This window comes from Eleutherodactylus coqui, chromosome 3 (assembly GCF_035609145.1).
Source record: "Eleutherodactylus coqui strain aEleCoq1 chromosome 3, aEleCoq1.hap1, whole genome shotgun sequence".
Lineage (NCBI taxonomy): Eukaryota > Metazoa > Chordata > Amphibia > Anura > Eleutherodactylidae > Eleutherodactylus > Eleutherodactylus coqui.
This window is the reverse complement of record NC_089839.1, coordinates 165,416,762-165,439,896: the sequence shown is the minus strand read 5'-3', so window position 1 is coordinate 165,439,896 and position 23,135 is coordinate 165,416,762. Positions and strand designations below refer to the sequence as shown.

Sequence of the window (23,135 nt, the reverse complement as noted above, 5' to 3'; positions counted from 1 at the left end):
CTTTCAGTGGGTGAGGAGGACGATGACGATCAGACACAGTTGTCTATCACTCAGGTAGTAGTAATTGGAGTAAGTCCGAGAGAGGAGCGCACAGAGGATTCGGAGGAAGAGCAGCAGGACGATGAGGTGACTGACCCCACCTGGTTTGCTACGCCTACTGAGGACAGGTCTTCAGAGGGGGAGGCAAGTGCAGCAGCAGGGCAGGTTGGAAGAGGCAGTGCGGTGGCCAGGGGTAGAGGCAGGGCCAGACCGAATAATCCACCAACTGTTTCCCAAAGCGCCCCCTCGCGCCATGCCACCCTGCAGAGGCCGAGGTGCTCAAAGGTCTGGCAGTTTTTCACTGAGAGTGCAGACGACCGACGAACAGTGGTGTGTAACCTTTGTCGCGCCAAGATCAGCCGGGGAGCCACCACCACCAGCCTCACCACCACCAGCATGTGCAGGCATATGATGGCCAAGCACCCCACAAGGTGGGACGAAGGCCGTTCACCGCCTCCGGTTTGCACCGCTGCCTCTCCCCCTGTGCCCCAACCTGCCACTGAGATCCAACCCCCCTCTCAGGATACAGGCACTACCGTCTCCTGGCCTGCACCCACACCCTCACCTCCGCTGTGCTCGGCCCCATCCACCAATGTCTCTCAGCGCACTGTCCAGCCGTCGCTAGCGCAAGTGTTGGAGCGCAAGCGCAAGTACGCCGCCACACACCCGCACGCTCAAGCGTTAAACGTGCACATAGCCAAATTTATCAGCCTGGAGATGCTGCCGTATAGGGTTGTGGAAACTGAGGCTTTCAAAGGTATGATGGCGGCGGCGGCCCCTCGCCACTCAGTTCCCAGTCGCCACTACTTTTCCCGATGTGCCGTCCCAGCCCTGCACGACCACGTCTCCCGCAACATTGTATGCGTCCTCACCAACGCGGTTACTGCCAAGGTCCACTTAACAACGGACACGTGGACAAGCACAGGTGGGCAGGGCCACTATATCTCCCTGACGGCACATTGGGTGAATTTAGTGGAGGCTGGGACAGAGTCAGAGCCTGGGACCGCTCACGTCCTACCCACCCCCAGAATTGCGGGCCCCAGCTCGGTGGTGGTATCTGCGGCGGTGTATGCTTCCTCCACTAAACCACCCTCCTCCTCCTCCTCCTCCTCCTACGCAACCTCTGTCTCGCAATCAAGATGTGTTAGCAGCAGCATGTCGCCAGCAGTCGGTGTCGCGCGGCGTGGCAGCACAGCGGTGGGCAAGCGTCAGCAGGCCGTGCTGAAACTACTCAGCTTAGGAGAGAAGAGGCACACGGCCCACGAACTGCTGCAGGGTCTGACACAGCAGACCGTCCGCTGGCTTGCGCCGCTGAGCCTCCAACCGGGCATGGTCGTGTGTGACAATGGCCGTAACCTAATGGAGGCTCTGCAGCTCGGCAGCCTCACGCACGTGCCATGCCTGGCCCACGTCTTTAATTTGGTGGTTCAGCGCTTTCTGAAAAGCTACCCACGCTTGTCAGACCTGCTCGGAAAGGTGCGCCGGCTCTGCGCACATTTCCGCAAGTCCCACACGGACGCTGCCACCCTGCGCACCCTGCAACATCGGTTTCATCTGCCAGTGCACCGACTGCTGTGCGACGTGCTCACACGGTGGAACTCTACGCTCCACATGTTGGCCAGGCTCTATGAGCAGCGTAGAGCTATAGTGGAATACCAACTCCAACATGGGCGGCGCAGTGGGAGTCAGCCTCCTCAATTCTTTACAGAAGAGTGGGCCTGGTTGGCAGACATCTGCCAGGTCCTTGGAAACTTTGAGGAGTCTACCCAGATGGTGAGCGGCGATGCTGCAATCATTAGCGTCACCATTCCTCTACTATGCTTCTTGAGAAATTCCCTGCAAAGCATAAAGGCAGACGCTTTGCGCTTGGAAACAGAACCGGGGGAAGACAGTATGTCGCTGGATAGTCAGAGCACCCTCCTGTCTATATCTCAGCGTGTTGAGGAGGAGGAGGAGGAGCATGAGGAGGATGAGGAGGAGGGGGAAGAGACAGCTTGGCCCACTGCTGAGTGTAACCATGCTGCTTGCCTGTCATCCTTTCAGCGTGTATGGCCTGAGGAGGAGGAGGAGGATCCTGAAAGTGATCTTCCTAGTGAGGACAGCCATGTGTTGCGTACAGGTACCCTGGCACACATGGCTGACTTCATGTTAGGATGCCTTTCTCGTGACCCTCGCGTTACACGCATTCTGGCCACTACGGATTACTGGGTGTACACACTGCTCGACTCACGGTATAAGGAGAACCTTTCCACTCTCATACCCGAAGAGGAAAGGGGTTCGAGAGTGATGCTATACCACAGGACCCTGGCGGACAAACTGATGGTAAAATTCCCATCCGACAGCGCTAGTGGCCGAAGGCGCAGTTCCGAGGGCCAGGTAGCAGGGGAGGCGCGGAGATCAGGCAGCATGTACAGCACAGGCAGGGGAACACTCTCTAAGGCCTTTGACAGCTTTCTGGCTCTCCAGCAAGACTGTGTCACCGCTCCCCAGTCAAGGCTGAGTCGGCGGGAGCACTGTAAAAGGATGGTGAGGGAGTACGTAGCCGATCGCACGACCGTCCTCCGTGACGCCTCTGCCCCCTACAACTACTGGGTGTCGAAGCTGGACACGTGGCCGGAACTCGCGCTGTATGCCCTGGAGGCGCTTGCTTGTCCTGCGGCTAGCGTCTTGTCAGAGAGGGTGTTTTGTGCGGCTGGGGGAATCATCACAGATAAGCGTACACGCCTGCCAACTGACAGTGCCGACAGGCTTACACTCATCAAGATAAACAAAGCCTGGATTTCCCCAGACTTCTCTTCTCCACCAGCGGACAGCAGCGATACCTAAACAATACGTAGGCTGCACCCGCGGATGGAAGCATTGTTCTCTATCACCATCAGAAACGTGGACCTTTTAGCTTCATCAATCTGTGTATAATATTCCTCCTCCTCCTCCTGCTCCTCCTCCTGAAACCTGACGTAATCACGCCTAACGGGCAATTTTTCTTAGGCCCACAAGGCTCAGTCATATAATTTTTGTAAACAATTTTTATACGTTTCAATGCTCATTAAAGCGTTGAAACTTGCACCTGAACCAATTTTTATTTTAACTGGGCTGCCTCCAGGCCTAGTTACCAATTAAGCCACATTAACCAAAGCGATTAATGGGTTTCACCTGCCCTCTTGGTTGGGCATGGGCAATTTTTCTGAGGTACATTAGTACTGTTGGTACACCAATTTTTGGGGGCCCTCGCCTACAGTGTAATCCAATTAATTTTTTGCCCATCTGCATTAAAGCTGACGTTACATCAGCTGTGATGGGCACTGCAATAGGATACATTTATGTACAGCCGGTGGGTTCCAGGGAGCCACCCATGCTGTCGGTCCACACGGAGTTGTAACTGCATGTGTCCACTTCTAAAGAACCCCAGTCTGACTGGGGCATGCAGTGTGGGCCGAAGCCCACCTGCATTAAACATGACATTACCTCAGCTGTGATGGGCAATGCAATGGGATATATTTATGTACCGCCGGTGGCTTCCTGGCACCCACCCATGCTGTCGGTCCACACGGAGTTGTAACTGCATGTGTCCACTTCTAAAGAACCCCAGTCTGACTGGGGCAGGCAGTGTGGGCCGAAGCCCACCTGCATTAAACATGACATTACCTCAGCTGTGCTGGGCACTGCAATGGGATATATTTATGTACTGTCGGTGGGTTCCAGGGAGCCACCCATGCTGTCGGTCCACATGGAGTTGTAACTGCATGTGTCCACTTCTAAAGAACCCCAGTCTGACTGGGGCATGCAGTGTGGGCCGAAGCCCACCTGCATTAAAGCTGACGTTACATCAGCTGTGATGGGCACTGCAATAGGATACATTTATGTACAGCCGGTGGGTTCCAGGGAGCCACCCATGCTGTCGGTCCACACGGAGTTGTAACTGCATGTGTCCACTTCTAAAGAACCCCAGTCTGACTGGGGCATGCAGTGTGGGCCGAAGCCCACCTGCATTAAACATGACATTACCTCAGCTGTGCTGGGCACTGCAATGGGATGTATTTATGTACTGTCGGTGGGTTCCAGGGAGCCACCCATGCTGTCGGTCCACACGGAGTTGTAACTGCATGTGTCCACTTCTAAAGAACCCCAGTCTGACTGGGGCACGCAGTGTGGGCCGAAGCCCACCTGCATTAAACATGACATTACCTCAGCTGTGCTGGGCACTGCAATGGGATATATTTATGTACTGTCGGTGGGTTCCAGGGAGCCACCCATGCTGTCGGTCCACACGGAGTTGTAACTGCATGTGTCCACTTCTAAAGAACCCCAGTCTGACTGGGGCATGCAGTGTGGGCCGAAGCCCACCTGCATTAAACATGACATTACCTCAGCTGTGATGGGCAATGCAATGGGATATATTTATGTATCGCCGGTGGCTTCCTGGCACCCACCCATGCTGTCAGTCCACACGGAGTTGTAACTGCATGTGTCCACTTCTAAAGAACCCCAGTCTGACTGGGGCATGCAGTGTGGGCCGAAGCCCACCTGCATTAAACATGACATTACCTCAGCTGTGCTGGGCACTGCAATGGGATATATTAATGTACCGTCGGTGGGTTCCAGGGAGCCACCCATGCTGTCGGTCCACACGGAGTTGTAACTGCATGTGTCCACTTCTAAAGAACCCCAGTCTGACTGGGGCATGCAGTGTGGGCCGAAGCCCACCTGCATTAAACATGACATTACCTCAGCTGTGATGGGCAATGCAATGGGATATATTTATGTACCGCCGGTGGCTTCCTGGCACCCACCCATGCTGTCGGTCCACACGGAGTTGTAACTGCATGTGTCCACTTCTAAAGAACCCCAGTCTGACTGGGGCAGGCAGTGTGGGCCGAAGCCCACCTGCATTAAACATGACATTACCTCAGCTGTGCTGGGCACTGCAATGGGATATATTTATGTACTGTCGGTGGGTTCCAGGGAGCCACCCATGCTGTCGGTCCACATGGAGTTGTAACTGCATGTGTCCACTTCTAAAGAACCCCAGTCTGACTGGGGCATGCAGTGCGGGCCGAAGCCCACCTGCATTAAAGCTGACGTTACTTCAGCTGTGATGGGCACTGCAATAGGATACATTTATGTACAGCCGGTGGGTTCCAGGGAGCCACCCATGCTGTCGGTCCACACGGAGTTGTAACTGCATGTGTCCACTTCTAAAGAACCCCAGTCTGACTGGGGCATGCAGTGTGGGCCGAAGCCCACCTGCATTAAACATGACATTACCTCAACTGTGCTGGGCACTGCAATGGGATGTATTTATGTACTGTCGGTGGGTTCCAGGGAGCCACCCATGCTGTCGGTCCACACGGAGTTGTAACTGCATGTGTCCACTTCTAAAGAACCCCAGTCTGACTGGGGCACGCAGTGTGGGCCGATGCCCACCTGCATTAAACATGACATTACCTCAGCTGTGCTGGGCACTGCAATGGGATATATTTATGTACTGTCGGTGGGTTCCAGGGAGCCACCCATGCTGTCGGTCCACACGGAGTTGTAACTGCATGTGTCCACTTCTAAAGAACCCCAGTCTGACTGGGGCACGCAGTGTGGGCCGAAGCCCACCTGCATTAAACATGACATTACCTCAGCTGTGCTGGGCACTGCAATGGGATATATTTATGTAGTGTCGGTGGGTTCCAGGGAGCCACCCATGCTGTCGGTCCACACGGAGTTGTAACTGCATGTGTCCACTTCTAAAGAACCCCAGTCTGACTGGGGCATGCAGTGTGGGCCGAAGCCCACCTGCATTAAACATGACATTACCTCAGCTGTGATGGGCAATGCAATGGGATATATTTATGTATCGCCGGTGGCTTCCTGGCACCCACCCATGCTGTCAGTCCACACGGAGTTGTAACTGCATGTGTCCACTTCTAAAGAACCCCAGTCTGACTGGGGCATGCAGTGTGGGCCGAAGCCCACCTGCATTAAACATGACATTACCTCAGCTGTGCTGGGCACTGCAATGGGATATATTAATGTACCGTCGGTGGGTTCCAGGGAGCCACCCATGCTGTCGGTCCACACGGAGTTGTAACTGCATGTGTCCACTTCTAAAGAACCCCAGTCTGACTGGGGCATGCAGTGTGGGCCGAAGCCCACCTGCATTAAACATGACATTACCTCAGCTGTGATGGGCAATGCAATGGGATATATTTATGTATCGCCGGTGGCTTCCTGGCACCCACCCATGCTGTCGGTCCACACGGAGTTGTAACTGCATGTGTCCACTTCTAAAGAACCCCAGTCTGACTGGGGCATGCAGTGTGGGCCGAAGCCCACCTGCATTAAACATGACATTACCTCAGCTGTGATGGGCAATGCAATGGGATATATTTATGTACCGCCGGTGGCTTCCTGGCACCCACCCATGCTGTCGGTCCACACGGAGTTGTAACTGCATGTGTCCACTTCTAAAGAACCCCAGTCTGACTGGGGCATGCAGTGTGGGCCGAAGCCCACCTGCATTAAACATGACATTACCTCAGCTGTGATGGGCAATGCAATGGGATATATTTATGTACCGCCGGTGGCTTCCTGGCACCCACCCATGCTGTCGGTCCACACGGAGTTGTAACTGCATGTGTCCACTTCTAAAGAACCCCAGTCTGACTGGGGCAGGCAGTGTGGGCCGAAGCCCACCTGCATTAAACATGACATTACCTCAGCTGTGCTGGGCACTGCAATGGGATATATTTATGTACTGTCGGTGGGTTCCAGGGAGCCACCCATGCTGTCGGTCCACATGGAGTTGTAACTGCATGTGTCCACTTCTAAAGAACCCCAGTCTGACTGGGGCATGCAGTGTGGGCCGAAGCCCACCTGCATTAAAGCTGACGTTACTTCAGCTGTGATGGGCACTGCAATAGGATACATTTATGTACAGCCGGTGGGTTCCAGGGAGCCACCCATGCTGTCGGTCCACACGGAGTTGTAACTGCATGTGTCCACTTCTAAAGAACCCCAGTCTGACTGGGGCATGCAGTGTGGGCCGAAGCCCACCTGCATTAAACATGACATTACGTCAACTGTGCTGGGCACTGCAATGGGATGTATTTATGTACTGTCGGTGGGTTCCAGGGAGCCACCCATGCTGTCGGTCCACACGGAGTTGTAACTGCATGTGTCCACTTCTAAAGAACCCCAGTCTGACTGGGGCATGCAGTGTGGGCCGAAGCCCACCTGCATTAAACATGACATTACCTCAGCTGTGCTGGGCACTGCAATGGGATATATTAATGTACCGTCGGTGGGTTCCAGGGAGCCACCCATGCTGTCGGTCCACACGGAGTTGTAACTGCATGTGTCCACTTCTAAAGAACCCCAGTCTGACTGGGGCATGCAGTGTGGGCCGAAGCCCACCTGCATTAAACATGACATTACCTCAGCTGTGATGGGCAATGCAATGGGATATATTTATGTACCGCCGGTGGCTTCCTGGCACCCACCCATGCTGTCGGTCCACACGGAGTTGTAACTGCATGTGTCCACTTCTAAAGTACCCCAGTCTGACTGGGGCATGCAGTGTGGGCCGAAGCCCACCTGCATTAAACATGACATTACCTCAGCTGTGCTGGGCACTGCAATGGGATATATTTATGTACTGTCGGTGGGTTCCAGGGAGCCACCCATGCTGTCGGTCCACACGGAGTTGTAACTGCATGTGTCCACTTCTAAAGAACCCCAGTCTGACTGGGGCATGCAGTGTGGGCCGAAGCCCACCTGCATTAAACATGACATTACCTCAGCTGTGATGGGCAATGCAATGGGATATATTTATGTACCGCCGGTGGCTTCCTGGTACCCACCCATGCTGTCGGTCCACAGGGACTTCACAATAGGGAGTTGTACCTGCCTGTGTCTATGAATTAAAAACCCCGGTCAGGTTGGGGCATGCAGTATGGGCCAAAGCCCACCTGCATTTAACCGGACGTTACCTCAGCTGTGATGGGCACTGCAATGGGATACATTTATGTACAGCCGGTGGGTTCCAGGGAGCCACCCATGCTGTGAGTGCACACGGAATTCCCATTGCGGAGTTGTACCTGCCTGTGACTATTTTTAAAAAACCGCGGTCTGACTGGGGCATGCAGACAGCTTGACAGAATGAATAGTGTGTGGCACATAGGTTCCCCATTGCTATGCCCACGTGTGCAGCTCCTGATGGCGGTGGCACAGGATTATATTTCTCATTGCTTCTGTACAGCATTGTGGGCTATCGCCCCGCCCCTCTTAAAGAGGGTCGCTGCCTAGCCGTGCCAACCCTCTGCAGTGTGTGCCTGCGGTTCCTCCTCATGGCAGACGCACTTATAAATAGACATGAGGGTGGTGTGGCTATGAGGCCAGCGTGTGGCATGAGTGCAGCTGAAGGCTGCGCAGGGACACTTTGGTGTGCGCTGTGGACACTGCGTTGTGCGGGGGGGGGGGGGGGGAGTTGGGCAGCATGTAACCCAGGAGAAGTGGCAGCGGAGTGTCATGCAGGCAGTGATTGTGCTTTATTGGAGGTAGTGTGGTGCTTAGCTAAGGTATGCATTGCTAATGAGGGCTTTTAAGAAGTAAAAGTTGTTGGGGGGGGGGCGGCACTCTTGCCGCTATTGTGGCTTAATAGTGGGACCTGGGAACTTGAGATGCAGCCCAACATGTAGCCCCTCGCCTGCCCTATCCGTTGCTGTGTCGTTCCCATCACTTTCTTGAATTGCCCAGATTTTCACAAATGAAAACCTTAGCGAGCATCGGCGATATACAAAAATGCTCAAGTCGCCCATTGACTTCAATGGGGTATGTTACTCAAAACGAACCCTCGAGCATCGCGAAAATTTCGTCCCGAGTAACGAGCACCCGAGCATTTTGGTGCTCGCTCATCTCTAATCAATTTTAAAGCCTTACTCATTTTTAGCCATGACCAGTTTCATCATCAAAATTCCCTAATTCTACTCTATGAAGTGTGGAGACATTAGGGAGTTCGGCTGCTACCCAGAATGTCTAATGGTTATATTCTACATTCTAGTACTGTAAGATAGGGGTGTAAAACTAATTTTCACCGAGGGCCACATCAGCCTTATGGTCAAAGGGCCTGATTGTAATTGTAAGCTGTATAGTAATAGTGACCCCCACAGTAGCTGTAGTAGTAATAGTGTTCCCTATTGTACCACGGTAATAAAAGTGACCTCCATAAGTGGCCCCAGTATCCACATACCTCAGATGGGACAGTTTCCATCCTAAATACATCGAAGTCCATTGTCTACAGCCAGGCCATCAGATACAACCGGATCTGCTCCAACTCAACACAGGAACATTTATAGTATCTTAAAAGGACATTTTTAAATCAGGGCTACCATCCCACCTCAGTTGATGACTAAATGACCAAAGCCACCAGGATACCCAGAAATGAACTACTCCAATACACAGAGAAGGAAGGAAATGGTTGTGTACCTCTAGTAGTGACCTACAATTCACAGCTAGAGGTACTAACAATAAACGCAAAGAAACTCCATCATACTCTATACAAGGATGACCATCTGAAAACCATATTCCTGGACTCTCCCCTCCTTTGCTACAGGCAACCTCCAAACTTGAGGAACTTTATAATCAGGAGTGCATTGCCCTCTGACACCAAAAAAGAACTTATCCCTGCAATGTAAGAAGCTGTAAGACCTGCTCACATGTATAGACCACGGACAGGATACAAATCCCCAACACACAGCAGGACTATAAGATCCCAGGGACAGTCACATGTTCCACATCCGATGCTGCGTACCTGATCCTGTGCAGTAAATGTCCTGTCAGGAACCTTTATGTTGGAGAAACAGGACAAAAACTGAACGCAAGAATGAGATCTCATCGCCACACAATTAAAGAGAGAAAGATAGAATTACCTGTGGCTGAGCATTTTTCTAGTCATGGACACAACATAGAACATATGAAAGTCACGATATTAAAAGGCAATTTCAAATCACAAAGCCATAGAAGAATTGGAAGTACAAGTTTATAACAACCTTTGACACTTTCAACAGAGGCCTAAATTCTTCAAGAGGGTTCATGCGTGACTGGGAAGTATGAGAAATCTGATAACATGCTGGCCTGGTGATCCCCTAACACCAATTTATGGACCATAAAATTTTCACATCCTTTATCAGTGGACTAATTAAGTATTTACTCCCCTAAGCATCCTGTTCTGGCATTTTTTTAAGTGTAAATTAATCACACCATGGCTGTGCCTTTTCTTATGTATGCATATAAATAATGCATGTTTCCTCACATCTATTCCATAAGCCTGAAGATGAACCTTAGGTAGGTTTGATAGCTCGCTATAACATCATGTTTTTTTGTTAGCCATTAAAAGGTATGATATCTACAAGATTACTTGGTTTCTCTGGCTGAGAACAATCACATTTTGCTCTAGTGGCTAACACGGTACTAAACTTTTAAAATTTGGCCCCAGTAGTAATAGCATCCCCCCTAGTGTCCTAGTTGTAATAATGCCCTTATAGTGGCCCCAATATTAATAGTAACCCTCTCATGCTGACCACAGTAGTAATAACAACCTACATAGTGATCCTACTAGTAATATTGACCCATATAGTGACCCTCATAATGACCCCAGTAATAGTAATCACCTCCATAGTTGCCCCAGTAGTAATAGAGCCCCCATAGTGGCCCCAGTAGTAATAGTGACCCTCATAGTGGCCCCCAGCCATAGTGACCCTAGTAATAATATTGACCTCCATAGTGACTCCAGTAGCACTAGTACCCCCATAGTGGTCCCAGTAGTAATAGCGACCCCTATAGTGTCCTCAATACTAAGTCTCCCCTATATGGATGGTCACAGTAGTAGAAGTATCACCTATATTGTCCCCAGTAGTGATAGTGACCCCCCCATAGTGACCCCTGTAATAATAGTGACCTGCACAGTGGCCGCAGTAGTAATAGTGCATCCATAGTGGCCCCCATATTGACCTCAGTAGTAATAGTGCGTCCATAGTGGCCCCAGTAATAATAGTGGCCCCCAAACTGACTCCAGTAGTAACAGTGTCCCTATAGTGGCCCCAGTAGTAATAGTGACCCTCATAGTGGCCCCCAGTCATAGTGACCCTCCATACTGACCCTAGTAATAATATTGACCTCCATAGTGGCCCCAGTAGTACTAGTGCCACCATAGTGGCCCCAGTAGTAATAGGGACTCCTATAGTGGCCCCAGTAATAAGTCTCCCCTATATTGATGGTCCCAGTAGTAAAACTGTCACCTATATTTTCCCCAGTAGTAATAGTGATCCCTTATTGGCCTCTGGCCAGGCAGCATTCCTACTGGCATCCCACTCATCCAGCCTGCAGCCCTGGTCTGATTGCAGCAGTGTCAGCACTGTATACGGACGACAGGGGTGGAGAGGTCAGCAGTCATAGACTCTACACTATTGCCGCTAGATCGCAGCTGCAAGCTGGATGAGTTGAATGCCTGTTAGATGGCTGCAAGGCTTGGTGGGCTAAATAAAATGAGGCCTTATATTTGCCATGTGTACCTTAAGATATGACAGAAAAATATATAATGATAACAACAATATAAATACTACCTGTTCTGACTGATATAATCCAAATAGCCATGGTTGTCCTTGGTTATTTTTAATGTTGTTCTTGTGAGGCTGCAGCCCTGGAGTTCCCTATTAGCGTGAGGAAATTTATTTACACTAACCTATCTATAATTATGTAAATTTTAATAAAAATACAGTACATACTATTTTAATAATTCAATATATCATTAAGCATGTCATACTTAAAATGTTTAATTTGCTCTATTTTTAGCATTTTCTAAAATCTAGAACTCTCCCACTGCTTGTCTTCTAGGGGGGAATGTATGTCTTTCAGCTTTTTGACTCGTATGCTGCTAGTGGAATGTGTCTCCTGTTCGTTGCAGTGTTTGAATGTATCTGTATAGGTTGGATTTATGGTAAGTTCAATACTGTTAATTCCAAAGAATACATTATATTATGTGATGTCCTGATTATCTACAGATACTCTATAAAATGTTATACTTTATTTAAATTATTTAAGTGATCAATAATTGTAAGTAGATATGTGAAGAATACTGTAGACAAACATAAAAACTATTTAAAAAAATTGTATTTGCTGTAATATGGCTCATAGTTATGAAGCTTCTGGGTCACAATGCAAAATCCATAACAGCCTCCCACAACAGGGGGCAACCACCAGTTTAGCATTTTCTCACAAAACCACATGGATAATAGTGAATAGTCAGTGTAAAATCTCCTATTTTATGATTGGTTTAAATTATGTGTGCGTTTTAGAGTACTACAATAAACCCAACTAGTATTAAATAAGAAGGGAAGCCATGAGCACTTTTTAAAGTGTGAGATCGAACCAAGATGGCCAGGTTTAAGAGTATCTGCAATTAGATAAGTCAACAGGGCTGGCTGCACAGCTTTGCCACTATGGACCTTCTGAGTCTAGCCTCGTATTTTTTTTCATACTCCCCTTCGTTTGCCTGGAGAGGTGTCCAGTGTCACCCATTGATATTGAGCGGAAAGCACACTTGACACACCGACAGTGTCAGGAGCTGGACCTAAGAAGAAGTGAGTGGGGTTAAAGTCAGCAGGTCCGTAGCAGCAGAGGCATGCAGCCAGCTCCACTGACTTTATTCCATGGCACGTCCTTTTTAAATTCTACATGCAAATATGGTAGGTTAAACCCATGGGCTCAGTGCTGCAATGTAATGTATAAAACTAGGAAACCTTCATTCATTATTATGGGACATATTTACATTAAGTGTGTGCATTTTACAACTGTACCTTAACAATTTAGGCCTCAGCATAGTTGCCTTGCAGAACTGGGGTCCTCAATATGAATACAATCAAGGGCAATATCTGCATAGAGTTTATAGCTTCTCCCTAGCTTCATGAGGGTTTCTTCTCTGCACTCATGTTTCCTTTTAGGGCTCAGTCAGTCAAAATGCACATGCCAAAGCTCCATGCCCATTGCTTTCAATGAGGCTGGTGCTACTGCCACCCCATTGAAAGCAATGGGAGCGGATCGCTATCAGCTGCTGTGGCTGTGACAGCTGCAGCAGGGGATTCCTTGGATGTGAAAACCAAAATGCTGTTACATCCAGGGAATTCACCTTGTTGTCAATGGGGCCGGCAGCAGCCCCGCCAGCCACATTGAAAACATACAGAGAAAATCGCGTGGCAAAGGAACGCAATGTTCTCCCATTGCTTTCAATTGAATTCAATGATTGGCTGAGCGCTGCCTCTGATTGGTCACAGCGCTCAGCCAATCAGAGGCAGTGCTTTCTCGAGGTGGGGTTTCTTCAATCACTAGCCACCAGAAGATGGATGAAGACTGCCGGGGATGGGGTGAAGAGCCGCACAGCGCTTCTAGCTGAGTTAATTTTTTTTTTTTACTACAGCTAGGGATGATTTTCATGGAAGGGCTTATATTTAAAGACCTTCCCTAAAAATCACTGCAGTGGTTGTCTGCATCCCAATGCTTTCAATGGGGCTGGCAGCAGCAGTGCTGGCCTCATTGAAAGCACTGGCAGAACATTGCATTCTTTTGTCACAGCTGTGACAGCTGTGGTAGGGGATTCCTTCATCCCAGCGGGGAGTCCCATCATCACTGAACACTGTGACATCATAGGAAACCAGTGGTTCTAATAGACATGCTTTTTTCTGCGCACATAGGTGCGCAAAAAACCCCCGCTTGTCTGACTTCACCCTCACACACCAAAATCATGCTAATAGGTTATTTCAGATCGTGAGCCCCAATGGGAATAGGGAACTAGTTGAGTGATGGCAATCTCTGTATAGTGCTGCGGAATATGTTTTCACTATATAAAGGAATAAAATAAATAAGTAAAATGTATTTTATATAATTGCTGCCCATCGCAACCAATTTCACCATGTTTAGTTTTCATAGGCAATAATTAAAGCAGAGATCTGATTGGTTGCTTTGGGAAAACTATCACTTTTTCTTTTAGACTGTGATAATACATGAGGCCTAGTGTATTGCTTTAATATTATCATTTGTGTTTGTAGGAAGCAATCGATTTTATGACAATATTGAAGACATGATAGGACACCGTCCCTTTTTCTTAATTAAATGGTGTTGGATGGTTTTTACCCCTGGAATTTGTGCGGTAAGTTTAATAGTAATATAATGCTGAAAAAAGACACATGTCCATCCAGTTCAGCCTATTATCCTGCAATGTTGATCCAGAGGAAGCCAAAAAGAACCCAAGAGGTAGAAGCCAATTTTCTTCATTTTAGGCAGAAGAAAATTCCTTCCTGACTCCAATCTGGCAATCAAATAATTCCATGATCACCAACCCTTCTGAAGTAATTAGTGACTATAACATGGAATATTGTAATGCTCAAGAAAGCCGTCCAGGCCCCTCTTGAACCCTTTTATTGAGTTTGCCATCGCCACATCCTCAGACAGAGTTCCATAGTCTCACTGCTCTTACAGTAAAGAACCCCATTCTATGTCAGTGTAGAAACCTTCTTTCCTCTAGACGTAGAGGGTGCCCCCTTGTTACAGTCACAGTCCTGGGTATAAATAGATGATGGGAGAGATCTCTGTATTGTCCCGATAGAGTTATACATAGATATTAGGTCGCCCCTCAGCCATCTTTTTTCTAAATTGAATGAGCCCAATTTTTAACCATTAATATTTTTATTGGAGAATCGTCAAATTTATACATCTCAATGCAATATTCAAGTATATGAACTTCATAGAAATTACAGAGCATCATTCATAAATAGACATTCTTGATGCAATGTTTATAGCTCTTAATTATATCATATATTCCTGCATAGTCTCCAAAGAAAATTTTGTTCTCATAAGTATACATAACATCAGTTTCAACATATAACACAAACAACAACAACTTGGCATCTTATTTCTTTTTCTATGACTTTCACGTTTTCTTATATGTCAACCACCCTCCCCACACATTTAAATACTTCTGGTATGAATTGATGCGTATGGCTAACCATTTTTCATAAAGGCAGTGTTCCACCATATGATTTTCAAACTCCTGTATTGTCAGAGGCAAGGGGGAGGTCCATTTTCTTGCTATGAGTGTTTTTGACATAATGAGAGCATATCCTATCAGATATCTAGCAGGCTTAGGAAAACTATCTAGGTTTAGTAGCAGTGGAGCCATTTTCGGAGACTTTGGTACATTCACTTTCTGTAGTTCTTTGAAAGTGCAAATATTCTATCCCAGAACACCATCATTTTCGGGCAAGACTAGAATAGATGTGATAGCGTGTCTTTTGGGCCACATATCCTTCAGCACATGCCGCTTCCTTTTTTTTAAACGATCTGCCATCAAGTGAGGAGTAAAATACCACCTCATCTGTACCTTAAGTTGGGATTCTAGGATGGCTGCCCCCTTTGTGGATTGTAGTGCCCCCCTTGTAGCCCCCAACCACTCTTCCATGAAAAATTCCTCTCCCAATTCTTCTTCCCAGTTGAGCATATGGGCTTTCCTCCCTGGTATATGGTTATCAGTTAGCATGAGCCCAATTTTGATAACCTCTCTGAGTATTGCAGTCTGCTCATTTCATTTTGCCTGTCTTCGAACTCACTCAGACTTTTAGATGTCCTTGTAACGGTGCCAAAAACTGTGCACTATATTCCAGACCCCGGAACGGACCCCGTCACTACAGAGTCTTTAAATATAAGAAACACTGTCTGTTTATCACATTACTTCATTCACTTGGAATAGGCGTATGCCATCGGGACCTGGCAATTTGTTTATTTACATTGTTTTAAGGCAGCTCTGCATTTATTCCTTAATTGCATGATTTGCTTTTCACAATAAAACCTAACCATCAACTTTCTGAATAGTTATTGCTACTGCCTTTTACTACTTATAACCATGGAATATTTTTAAAAGGGGTTTTCCGACCCTAAAAAAAAACCTCTCTCAAAGGTAGGGAATGGCATAAGATAAAACAGCCATTACATGCTCTCCCATTGTACCTCCCATCCAGCGCCATCAAAATTCCCTTTGCTGTGGTCCCCACTCAAACAGGAAGTGATGCCATGTTCATTGCTTGCATGATCACTGTGGTCAGTTGCAGGCCTCAGCAATCATATGAGCAATTACCGTGATGTAATTTCCTGTTTCAGTGAAGACCAGGGCGATGGTGCTGGACGAGATGCATAGTAAAAGGGTGAGTAATGGTTATTTTATTTTTTTATGCAATTCCCTACCTTGGGAAAAGTTTTTTTTTCTTAAGGTTCGAAAACCTTTTAAAGTGATTGTCAGATTGTGATATCATGTAATACTATGGTATTACATTATACTGCTTGGACGATCAAATGATCGCAAGTTAAAGTTTCCTGTGGGGACTAAAAAAAATGCAAAAATAAGTTAAAAAAATAAAATAAAATGAAGTCAAAATTAAACCCTTTTTCCCATATTTTTAATAAATAATTAAAATAATGAAAACAAAAACACATTTGGTATCACTATAAAAGTCCAATCTATCAAAGTAATGTATGATTTGTCCCACAAAGAGAGCATCGTCAGGAAAAAAAAACACAACACCAGAATTGCACTTTTTTGGTCACCCCGTCTCCAAGAAAAAATCTAATAAAAAACTTTGGAGAGCCGAAACGCATTGCAGTCCTTTTTTGTTATTTATGATTTAATTTTTTTCATGAGCGTCTTTTGATCACTGCTATTGAACAGTCCTGCAAAAGTGCAGAGAAACTCATTTTTGTGCATATTGTGCACTGACTTTCCTATGGTTCTGTGTATACACCCATTCCTCTGATGGAGTTGATTTGGGGCGAGTTTAAGTGCAGCCCTCCGGATTCGTGAATTACTGCAGGACTAAGTTTTGAGGCTCAGTTGGACTTCGGGTGCCAGTGGCTGGACTCAATTAAGTTGGAACCTACCTCCTGGTGCCAAGAAAGTCAAGTACATTTTCTCTTTTTTTTTAAATACATATAGAAAGATCAAGGCGCTGCTTTCTTTGTTGCTTTTTCTAATCAATGACAGAGGTGCTCAGCGTATTAAATTGATCAAAGTTCTCTCAAACCCCTGCAACTACATAATTTAGACATGATCAAGACAAAATTTCAGCCTTTGAATATACACAAGAATATTCTCCATCACAGACAACAAGCAGAAATCTTGAAAATGGTGAGGGATTAAAATATAAAGTGTATTACAAAGTTGCATATTGCAGCCCTTTCATGCTGCTGATCACGATTGAACCCCCTTCCTCCCATTTATATATTATGTTTAACAATTTTTTTGTTTTGTAAAACTTTCGTAAAATCGTGTAGTACTATATTTTTAGCAAAAGTGTCAACCCTGAGTGGAAATAATAGTGTAAATCATTTGAGGTTTTGAAAAAATATGAGGGATTGATGTCATACATAAGTCATCATGTGCTGCATGCCCTAAATGACACAATGCAATACTATCAAATCTCGTCAAAAAACAATAGTCAAACTTCTCAATGAGACATTTTTATAATATTCTGTGCTTTTCACTTTTATTACAGAGCATCTTTATATTTTTCTTGGTGAAGTACAAACCTCTAAAATATAATAACGTTTACACCTACCCACCATGGGGTTACGGTATAGGGTGGATGATGGCCCTGTCGTCCATGGTCTGTATTCCATTGTGGATAATAGTAAAGGTGTGGAAGACTGAAGGAACTTTATCTGAGGTAACAACATTTCAAAAATGTTCATGATATTACATACTAAGTTTCAGGAATACCATCTTTTAAGAGCTCCTGAGTTATTTCATATACACAGATCAGTCAAGATGTTAGAAAGACTGAGAGGTGATGTGATTAACATTTACAGTGGGTCCATAAAGTCTTCAGAACCTTTCACTTTTCAAAAGTTTTGTTATGTTGTGCCCTTGTGCAAATTAAAAAAAATCCAGTTTTTCTCCATCTTTCTGCACTCAGTACCCCAAAATGAAAAAGTAAAAATATAATGTACAAAATCTTTGTAATTTTTTTTTAATGAAAAACTTACCTTTTACATTTGGTATGACACTTGAAATTTAGCTCTGGGGACCTCTAATTTCTCTTGATCATCTTTGAGGTATTTCTACACCTTGATTAGAGTCCACTGTTGAGGCCCATATACACACAATGATTATTGCTCAAAGAATCGTTCTGTGTAACTACACTGACATCGTGCAGTTTTCGTTATCCCGTCACTCATTGTTGTCTTTCAGCATGCTGAAAGACAACGATCAGCCTTATCAGGGATTCACAGCGGGATACAGCTGATACTATTGTTTTAGCTGTATCCCACTCCCTGATGACAGGCTGGATATGAAGAACAGAGCGATCCAGCTCTGCTCTCCATACCTGGCACGGAGCGCTCGGCTGCATAACAGCCGAGTGCTCCGTGCAGAAAACATCTGGATGCAGAAGACAAGCAGGGACACCCCACTTGTCCACTACATCCTCCACTCCGAGCGCATGGCTGTATAGCAGCCGTGCGCTTACAGCGGGGAACAGCTATATGCAGAAGACAAGCGGGGACACCCCGCAGCTGGCAGTGCAAGGTGATCGCTCATCTTGATCGATCATCTTGCTCTGTAAATGACACAACGATGATCCCTCAAAAGTCGCTTGAGCAACATCTTTTGAGCGATTATCGTTGTGTCTAAATGGGCCTTTAGTAAATTTAGCTGACTGGACATAATTTGAAAAGACACACGTCTGTCTATATAAGGTCTCACAGCTCACGATGCATATCAGAGCCAAAACTAAGCCATGTTTCCACAAAGTACTGAGTACAGAATGTGAATACTTAGGTCAATGCAAAATGGTAGTTTTATATTTTTAAAAAATGTACAGATTTCTAACATTCTGATTTCACTTTGTCATTATGAGGTATTGAGTACAGAATGATGAAGAAAAACTTGATTTTTTTTTTAAATTTGCACAAGGCTACAACATAAGAAAATGGAAGAAACGTGAAAGGGCCTGAAGACTTTCCAGACCCACTGTTTTAGCTCAGACAATTACACCCTTCAAGGAGTGAAATATATTAGGCAGCGAGTGAACAGTCAGTTCTTGAAGTTAGAGAAGTTGTGCCAAGTTGCTAATCCCTCCAGGGCAAATAGCTGATCGCCCTGTGTCTAGCTCTCGGCACCACCAGCATTCAGCTGAGGCCAACTACATGTTTCCTCTGCAGTGACTACTGCAAGGGGAATGCAGTATTATATGAAAACTATTCCCATGAATGGCCGTCCTATAATATCAAGACGTCAGAAGGTCCACCAGAACAGAAGCCGCTTTTACGGAGTGGCTTCCTATTGTGGGTCAAGTATTGGGGTCCAGAGTGGAGGACTCTTGTCTATGGTATTCACATGTCCTAATAGAGCATATGAAAACACATTGCGGACTTGGCACAACTTCTTAAAATGTGCTGGAAGCATGGAAAATGGGCAAACATAAATATTTAAATGCCTTTGGCAAGGCTAGATGACTGGGTCAGAGCATTTCCAAAATGCCAAAGCTTGTGTGGTGTTCTTGATATGTAGTGCTCAGGAAGGATAAGCAATAGAGATGAGCGAGCACCAAAATGCTTGGGTGCTCGTTACTCGAGTCGAACTTTCAGTGATGCTCGAGAGTTCGTTTCGAGTAACGAACCCCATTGAAGTCAATGGGCGACTCGAGCATTTTTGTATATGACTGGTGCTCCGCTAAGGTTTTCATTTGTGAAAATCTTAGCAAATCACCAAAGTCATGTAAAAACACAGAAGTGGATAGGGCAGGCGAGGAGCAACATGCAGGGCTGCATTTCGGGCTCCGAGGTCTCACTATTAAGCCACAATAGTGGCAAGAGTGAGACCCCCCCACCCCCCCACTGTCAGCATAACGATCGTTCTCCTCTGCCACAGCTGTAACAGCTGTGGCAGAGAAGAAAGATGTTAGCCCATTGAATTCAATGGAGCCGTCAATACAGCCGGCTCCATTGAAAGCAATGGGCTGCCAGCGAGCGCGGGATGAATTTTCGGGAAGGGCTTAAAAATATAAGCCCTTACCTGAAAATCATCCTAAATGTGTAAAAAAAAAAAAAAAATTATGTCAGCATTAAGATCGTTCTCCTCTGCCACAGCTGTAACAGTTGTGGCAGAGAAGAACGATGTTAGCCCATTGAATTCAATGGAGCCAGCAATACAGCCGGCTCCATTGAAAGCAATGGGCTGCCGGCGAGCGCGGGATGAATTTTCGGGAAGGGCTTAAAAATATAAGCCCTTACCTGAAAAAGAAAGATTTTAGTGTAAAAAAGAATAAAAATGCAGGCATTCTCTTCAATGGAGCCGCTGCTGCTGCCGGCGACTCCATTGAAGACAATGGTCCACTGGCACACCTGAATTCTTTTTCAGGGAAGGGATTTACATATAAACCATTCCCTGGAAATGAATTAAAAGTGATTTAAAAAAACAAAAAAAATAGATACTCACCTCCCATCAGCTGCCGGGGTACAGCCGCGTCTTCTCCTGCTGTCCCCTGCACTGTGGTGCTGAACTGCTGTCATTCAGCTGAGAGCTGCGCTGAGCCAATCAGAGGCAGCACTCACTCACCCATTCATAAATTCATGAATGAGTGTGAGTGAGATCTGCCTCTGATTGGTCAGGCTGTGACCAATCAGAGGCAGCTCATTCAGCAGGCAGGGATTTTAAATCCCCGGCTGCTGAATACTACAGAGAGCAGTTCAGGAGAACTGCCAGCTGGCCGCAGCTGAACTCCGTCTGCCGGGACCAGGTGAGTATATATATTTTTTTTATTTTTACACATTTCTGGATGAATTGCAGGGAAGGGCTTATATATTTAAGCCCTTTCCGAAAATTCATTGTGCGATCGCCGGCAGCCCATTGCTTTCAATGGAGCCGGCTGTATTGCCGGCTCCATTGAATTCAATGGGCTAACATCGTTCTGCCGGGACAAGGTGAGTATATGTTTTTTTTTTTACTTTTTACACATTTTAGGATGATTTTCAGGTAAGGGCTTATATTTTTAAGCCCTTTCCGAAAATTCATCCCACGCTAGCTGGCAGCCCATTGCTTTCAATGGAGCCGGCTGTATTGCCGGCTCCATTGAATTCAATGGTCAGTGCTCGTTTAATCGAGACGAGCACCGCGTGGTGCTCATCTCGAGTAACGAGCATCTCGAGCACCCTAATACTCGAACGAGCATCAAGCTCGGACGAGTATGCTCGCTCATCTCTAATAACCAATAACAAGTTAATGGGTGCCCATGCCCAAGGCTCATTTATGCACATGAGAAGTGAAGGCTAATCTATTTGGTTGAATCTCACAGAAGAGTTACTGTAATGAGCACAAATTGCTGAAAAGGTTAGTGCTGTACACCTTCAGAGGTCTTGAGGAGTCCAGGGGTCAATAGGTGCGAGCTTTTTTGGCGTCACAAAAGGGACCTACACAATATTAGTCGGGTGTTTTTAATGTATAATTGATTTTACTTTTCCATAGGTTTAAGGTAACAATGGTTAATTTAACTGCAGTACATGTAGAGAGCAAAACAATTATTTACACACTGACAAACGTTACGTGACTCGTTTCAAGCCTGGCACTTCCTGTTTAAGAGGACTCAATAAAATGATATTAGTGTTTTCTTAATCATCCTCTATGCCTAGTGCAGGGTGCTCACTAGTTTAGTATCTGCATCCTTTCATCCATTTCTCTATATACATAAAAATGTATCCTGAAAAACAAAGTTGGGTGAAGCTTTGTTCTTATTGGCATCATGGATTCCATTTTTTACAGAATTCCTGACACATTGTTGATCTATTATAATGCATCATGATCCATTCGATGGATCCGTCATGTGTTTCCCCACTTACTTATAATGGGTCCATCAGTTGTTTGTACATTTTACTGAATAGAATAGCCTGACAGAAACCTGATAAGCAATGGAAGTCTAAACAGAGCCTTGCCTGCCCTTCAATAAACTGACTGCTCCTATTTTAAAGGGGGTGCCAAGTGGAATCCTTTAAAAAATACAGAGACCACTTTAAAAATAATAACCCAAGGTATACTCACCTGTTGTGTGCCCCTGCTGCTCTGCCCTCCACTAGTCCGGTGCCACTAGTCTCCACTTACTTTTAGGCTGAGTGTTCACATGCCCATCTAAGCACATGACCACTGTAGCCAATTACCAGTATCAGTGGTACCAAGTTAGGCAGTGATTGGCACACTCAATCACTTACATGAGTACATGACCACTCAACCAGAAGTGAGTGGAGACTGGAGTGACCAGAGTGCCAGAGACTGGAGTGGCAGGAGCATGCAACAGCTGAGCATACCTTGGTTTATTTTCTAATTTCTTTTTTTTAAAAAGGTACATGGCATCCCCTTTAATTTAAACTCTACAATTTGTTTTGCATTATTTCTTACCACTTAACCAATGTAACGTTTTTCTTTCAGAGATTTAAAACTTTGTTGTTACCCAGCCCAGACTTAAAAATGAGAGGAAAGCTTGGAGCTGCCGCCTGTACAAATGCCGTAAACGACTGTGATGCCAAGCTTAAAGGTGATGGAACCATATCGGCCATTACAGAAAAAGAAACACACTTCTAAGGGATATTTTATTTGACAGTTGTCATTTTGTAAAATAAGAATATGAAAAGAATATTATTTCACTGAATTAATAGAGGCTCACCTGTTTCGCACAAATTTTAACATGTTTAATTTTCAAGTGCACATTGTATAATGTTTCAAGTGATTTTTTTAATTATTCTATAAGTGACTGATTATAAAACAGTATTGTACGGTTTTTTAGTGCCAGTTTATGTAATGTTGTGATACTGGTCCATGTTTTATAGAGCTATAGACACATGTATAGCGTGTTGTAAAATTTTTATACTTGGATTTTATGAAGCATGGTGTTTCTATAGGATATTCTTCAAATCTAATGTACACAGTTTTAACCATTCCAGATGGTAATGTATGTCTATGAAGACGCTTGTTGTTATGTATTACTGGTTCTGTGCTCATTCTCCTTTTTTGTGACCTATCCTAA

General features: G+C 45.9%; 1 protein-coding gene across 1 annotated transcript in view; it reads left to right on the top strand.

Moving 5' to 3' along the window:
• SLC6A11 (solute carrier family 6 member 11) overlaps positions 1–22,763 on the top strand; it is a 278,393-nt gene extending 255,630 nt beyond the window's left edge. The window contains exons 11-14 of the mRNA XM_066596493.1: positions 11,920–12,022; positions 14,127–14,227; positions 17,619–17,789; positions 22,541–22,763. Coding sequence (XP_066452590.1) covers positions 11,920–12,022; positions 14,127–14,227; positions 17,619–17,789; positions 22,541–22,693 — 528 coding nt within the window. The 3' untranslated portion in view covers positions 22,694–22,763. The remainder of the gene's footprint in view (positions 1–11,919; positions 12,023–14,126; positions 14,228–17,618; positions 17,790–22,540) is intronic.
• Positions 22,764–23,135: the final 372 nt, after the last annotated feature.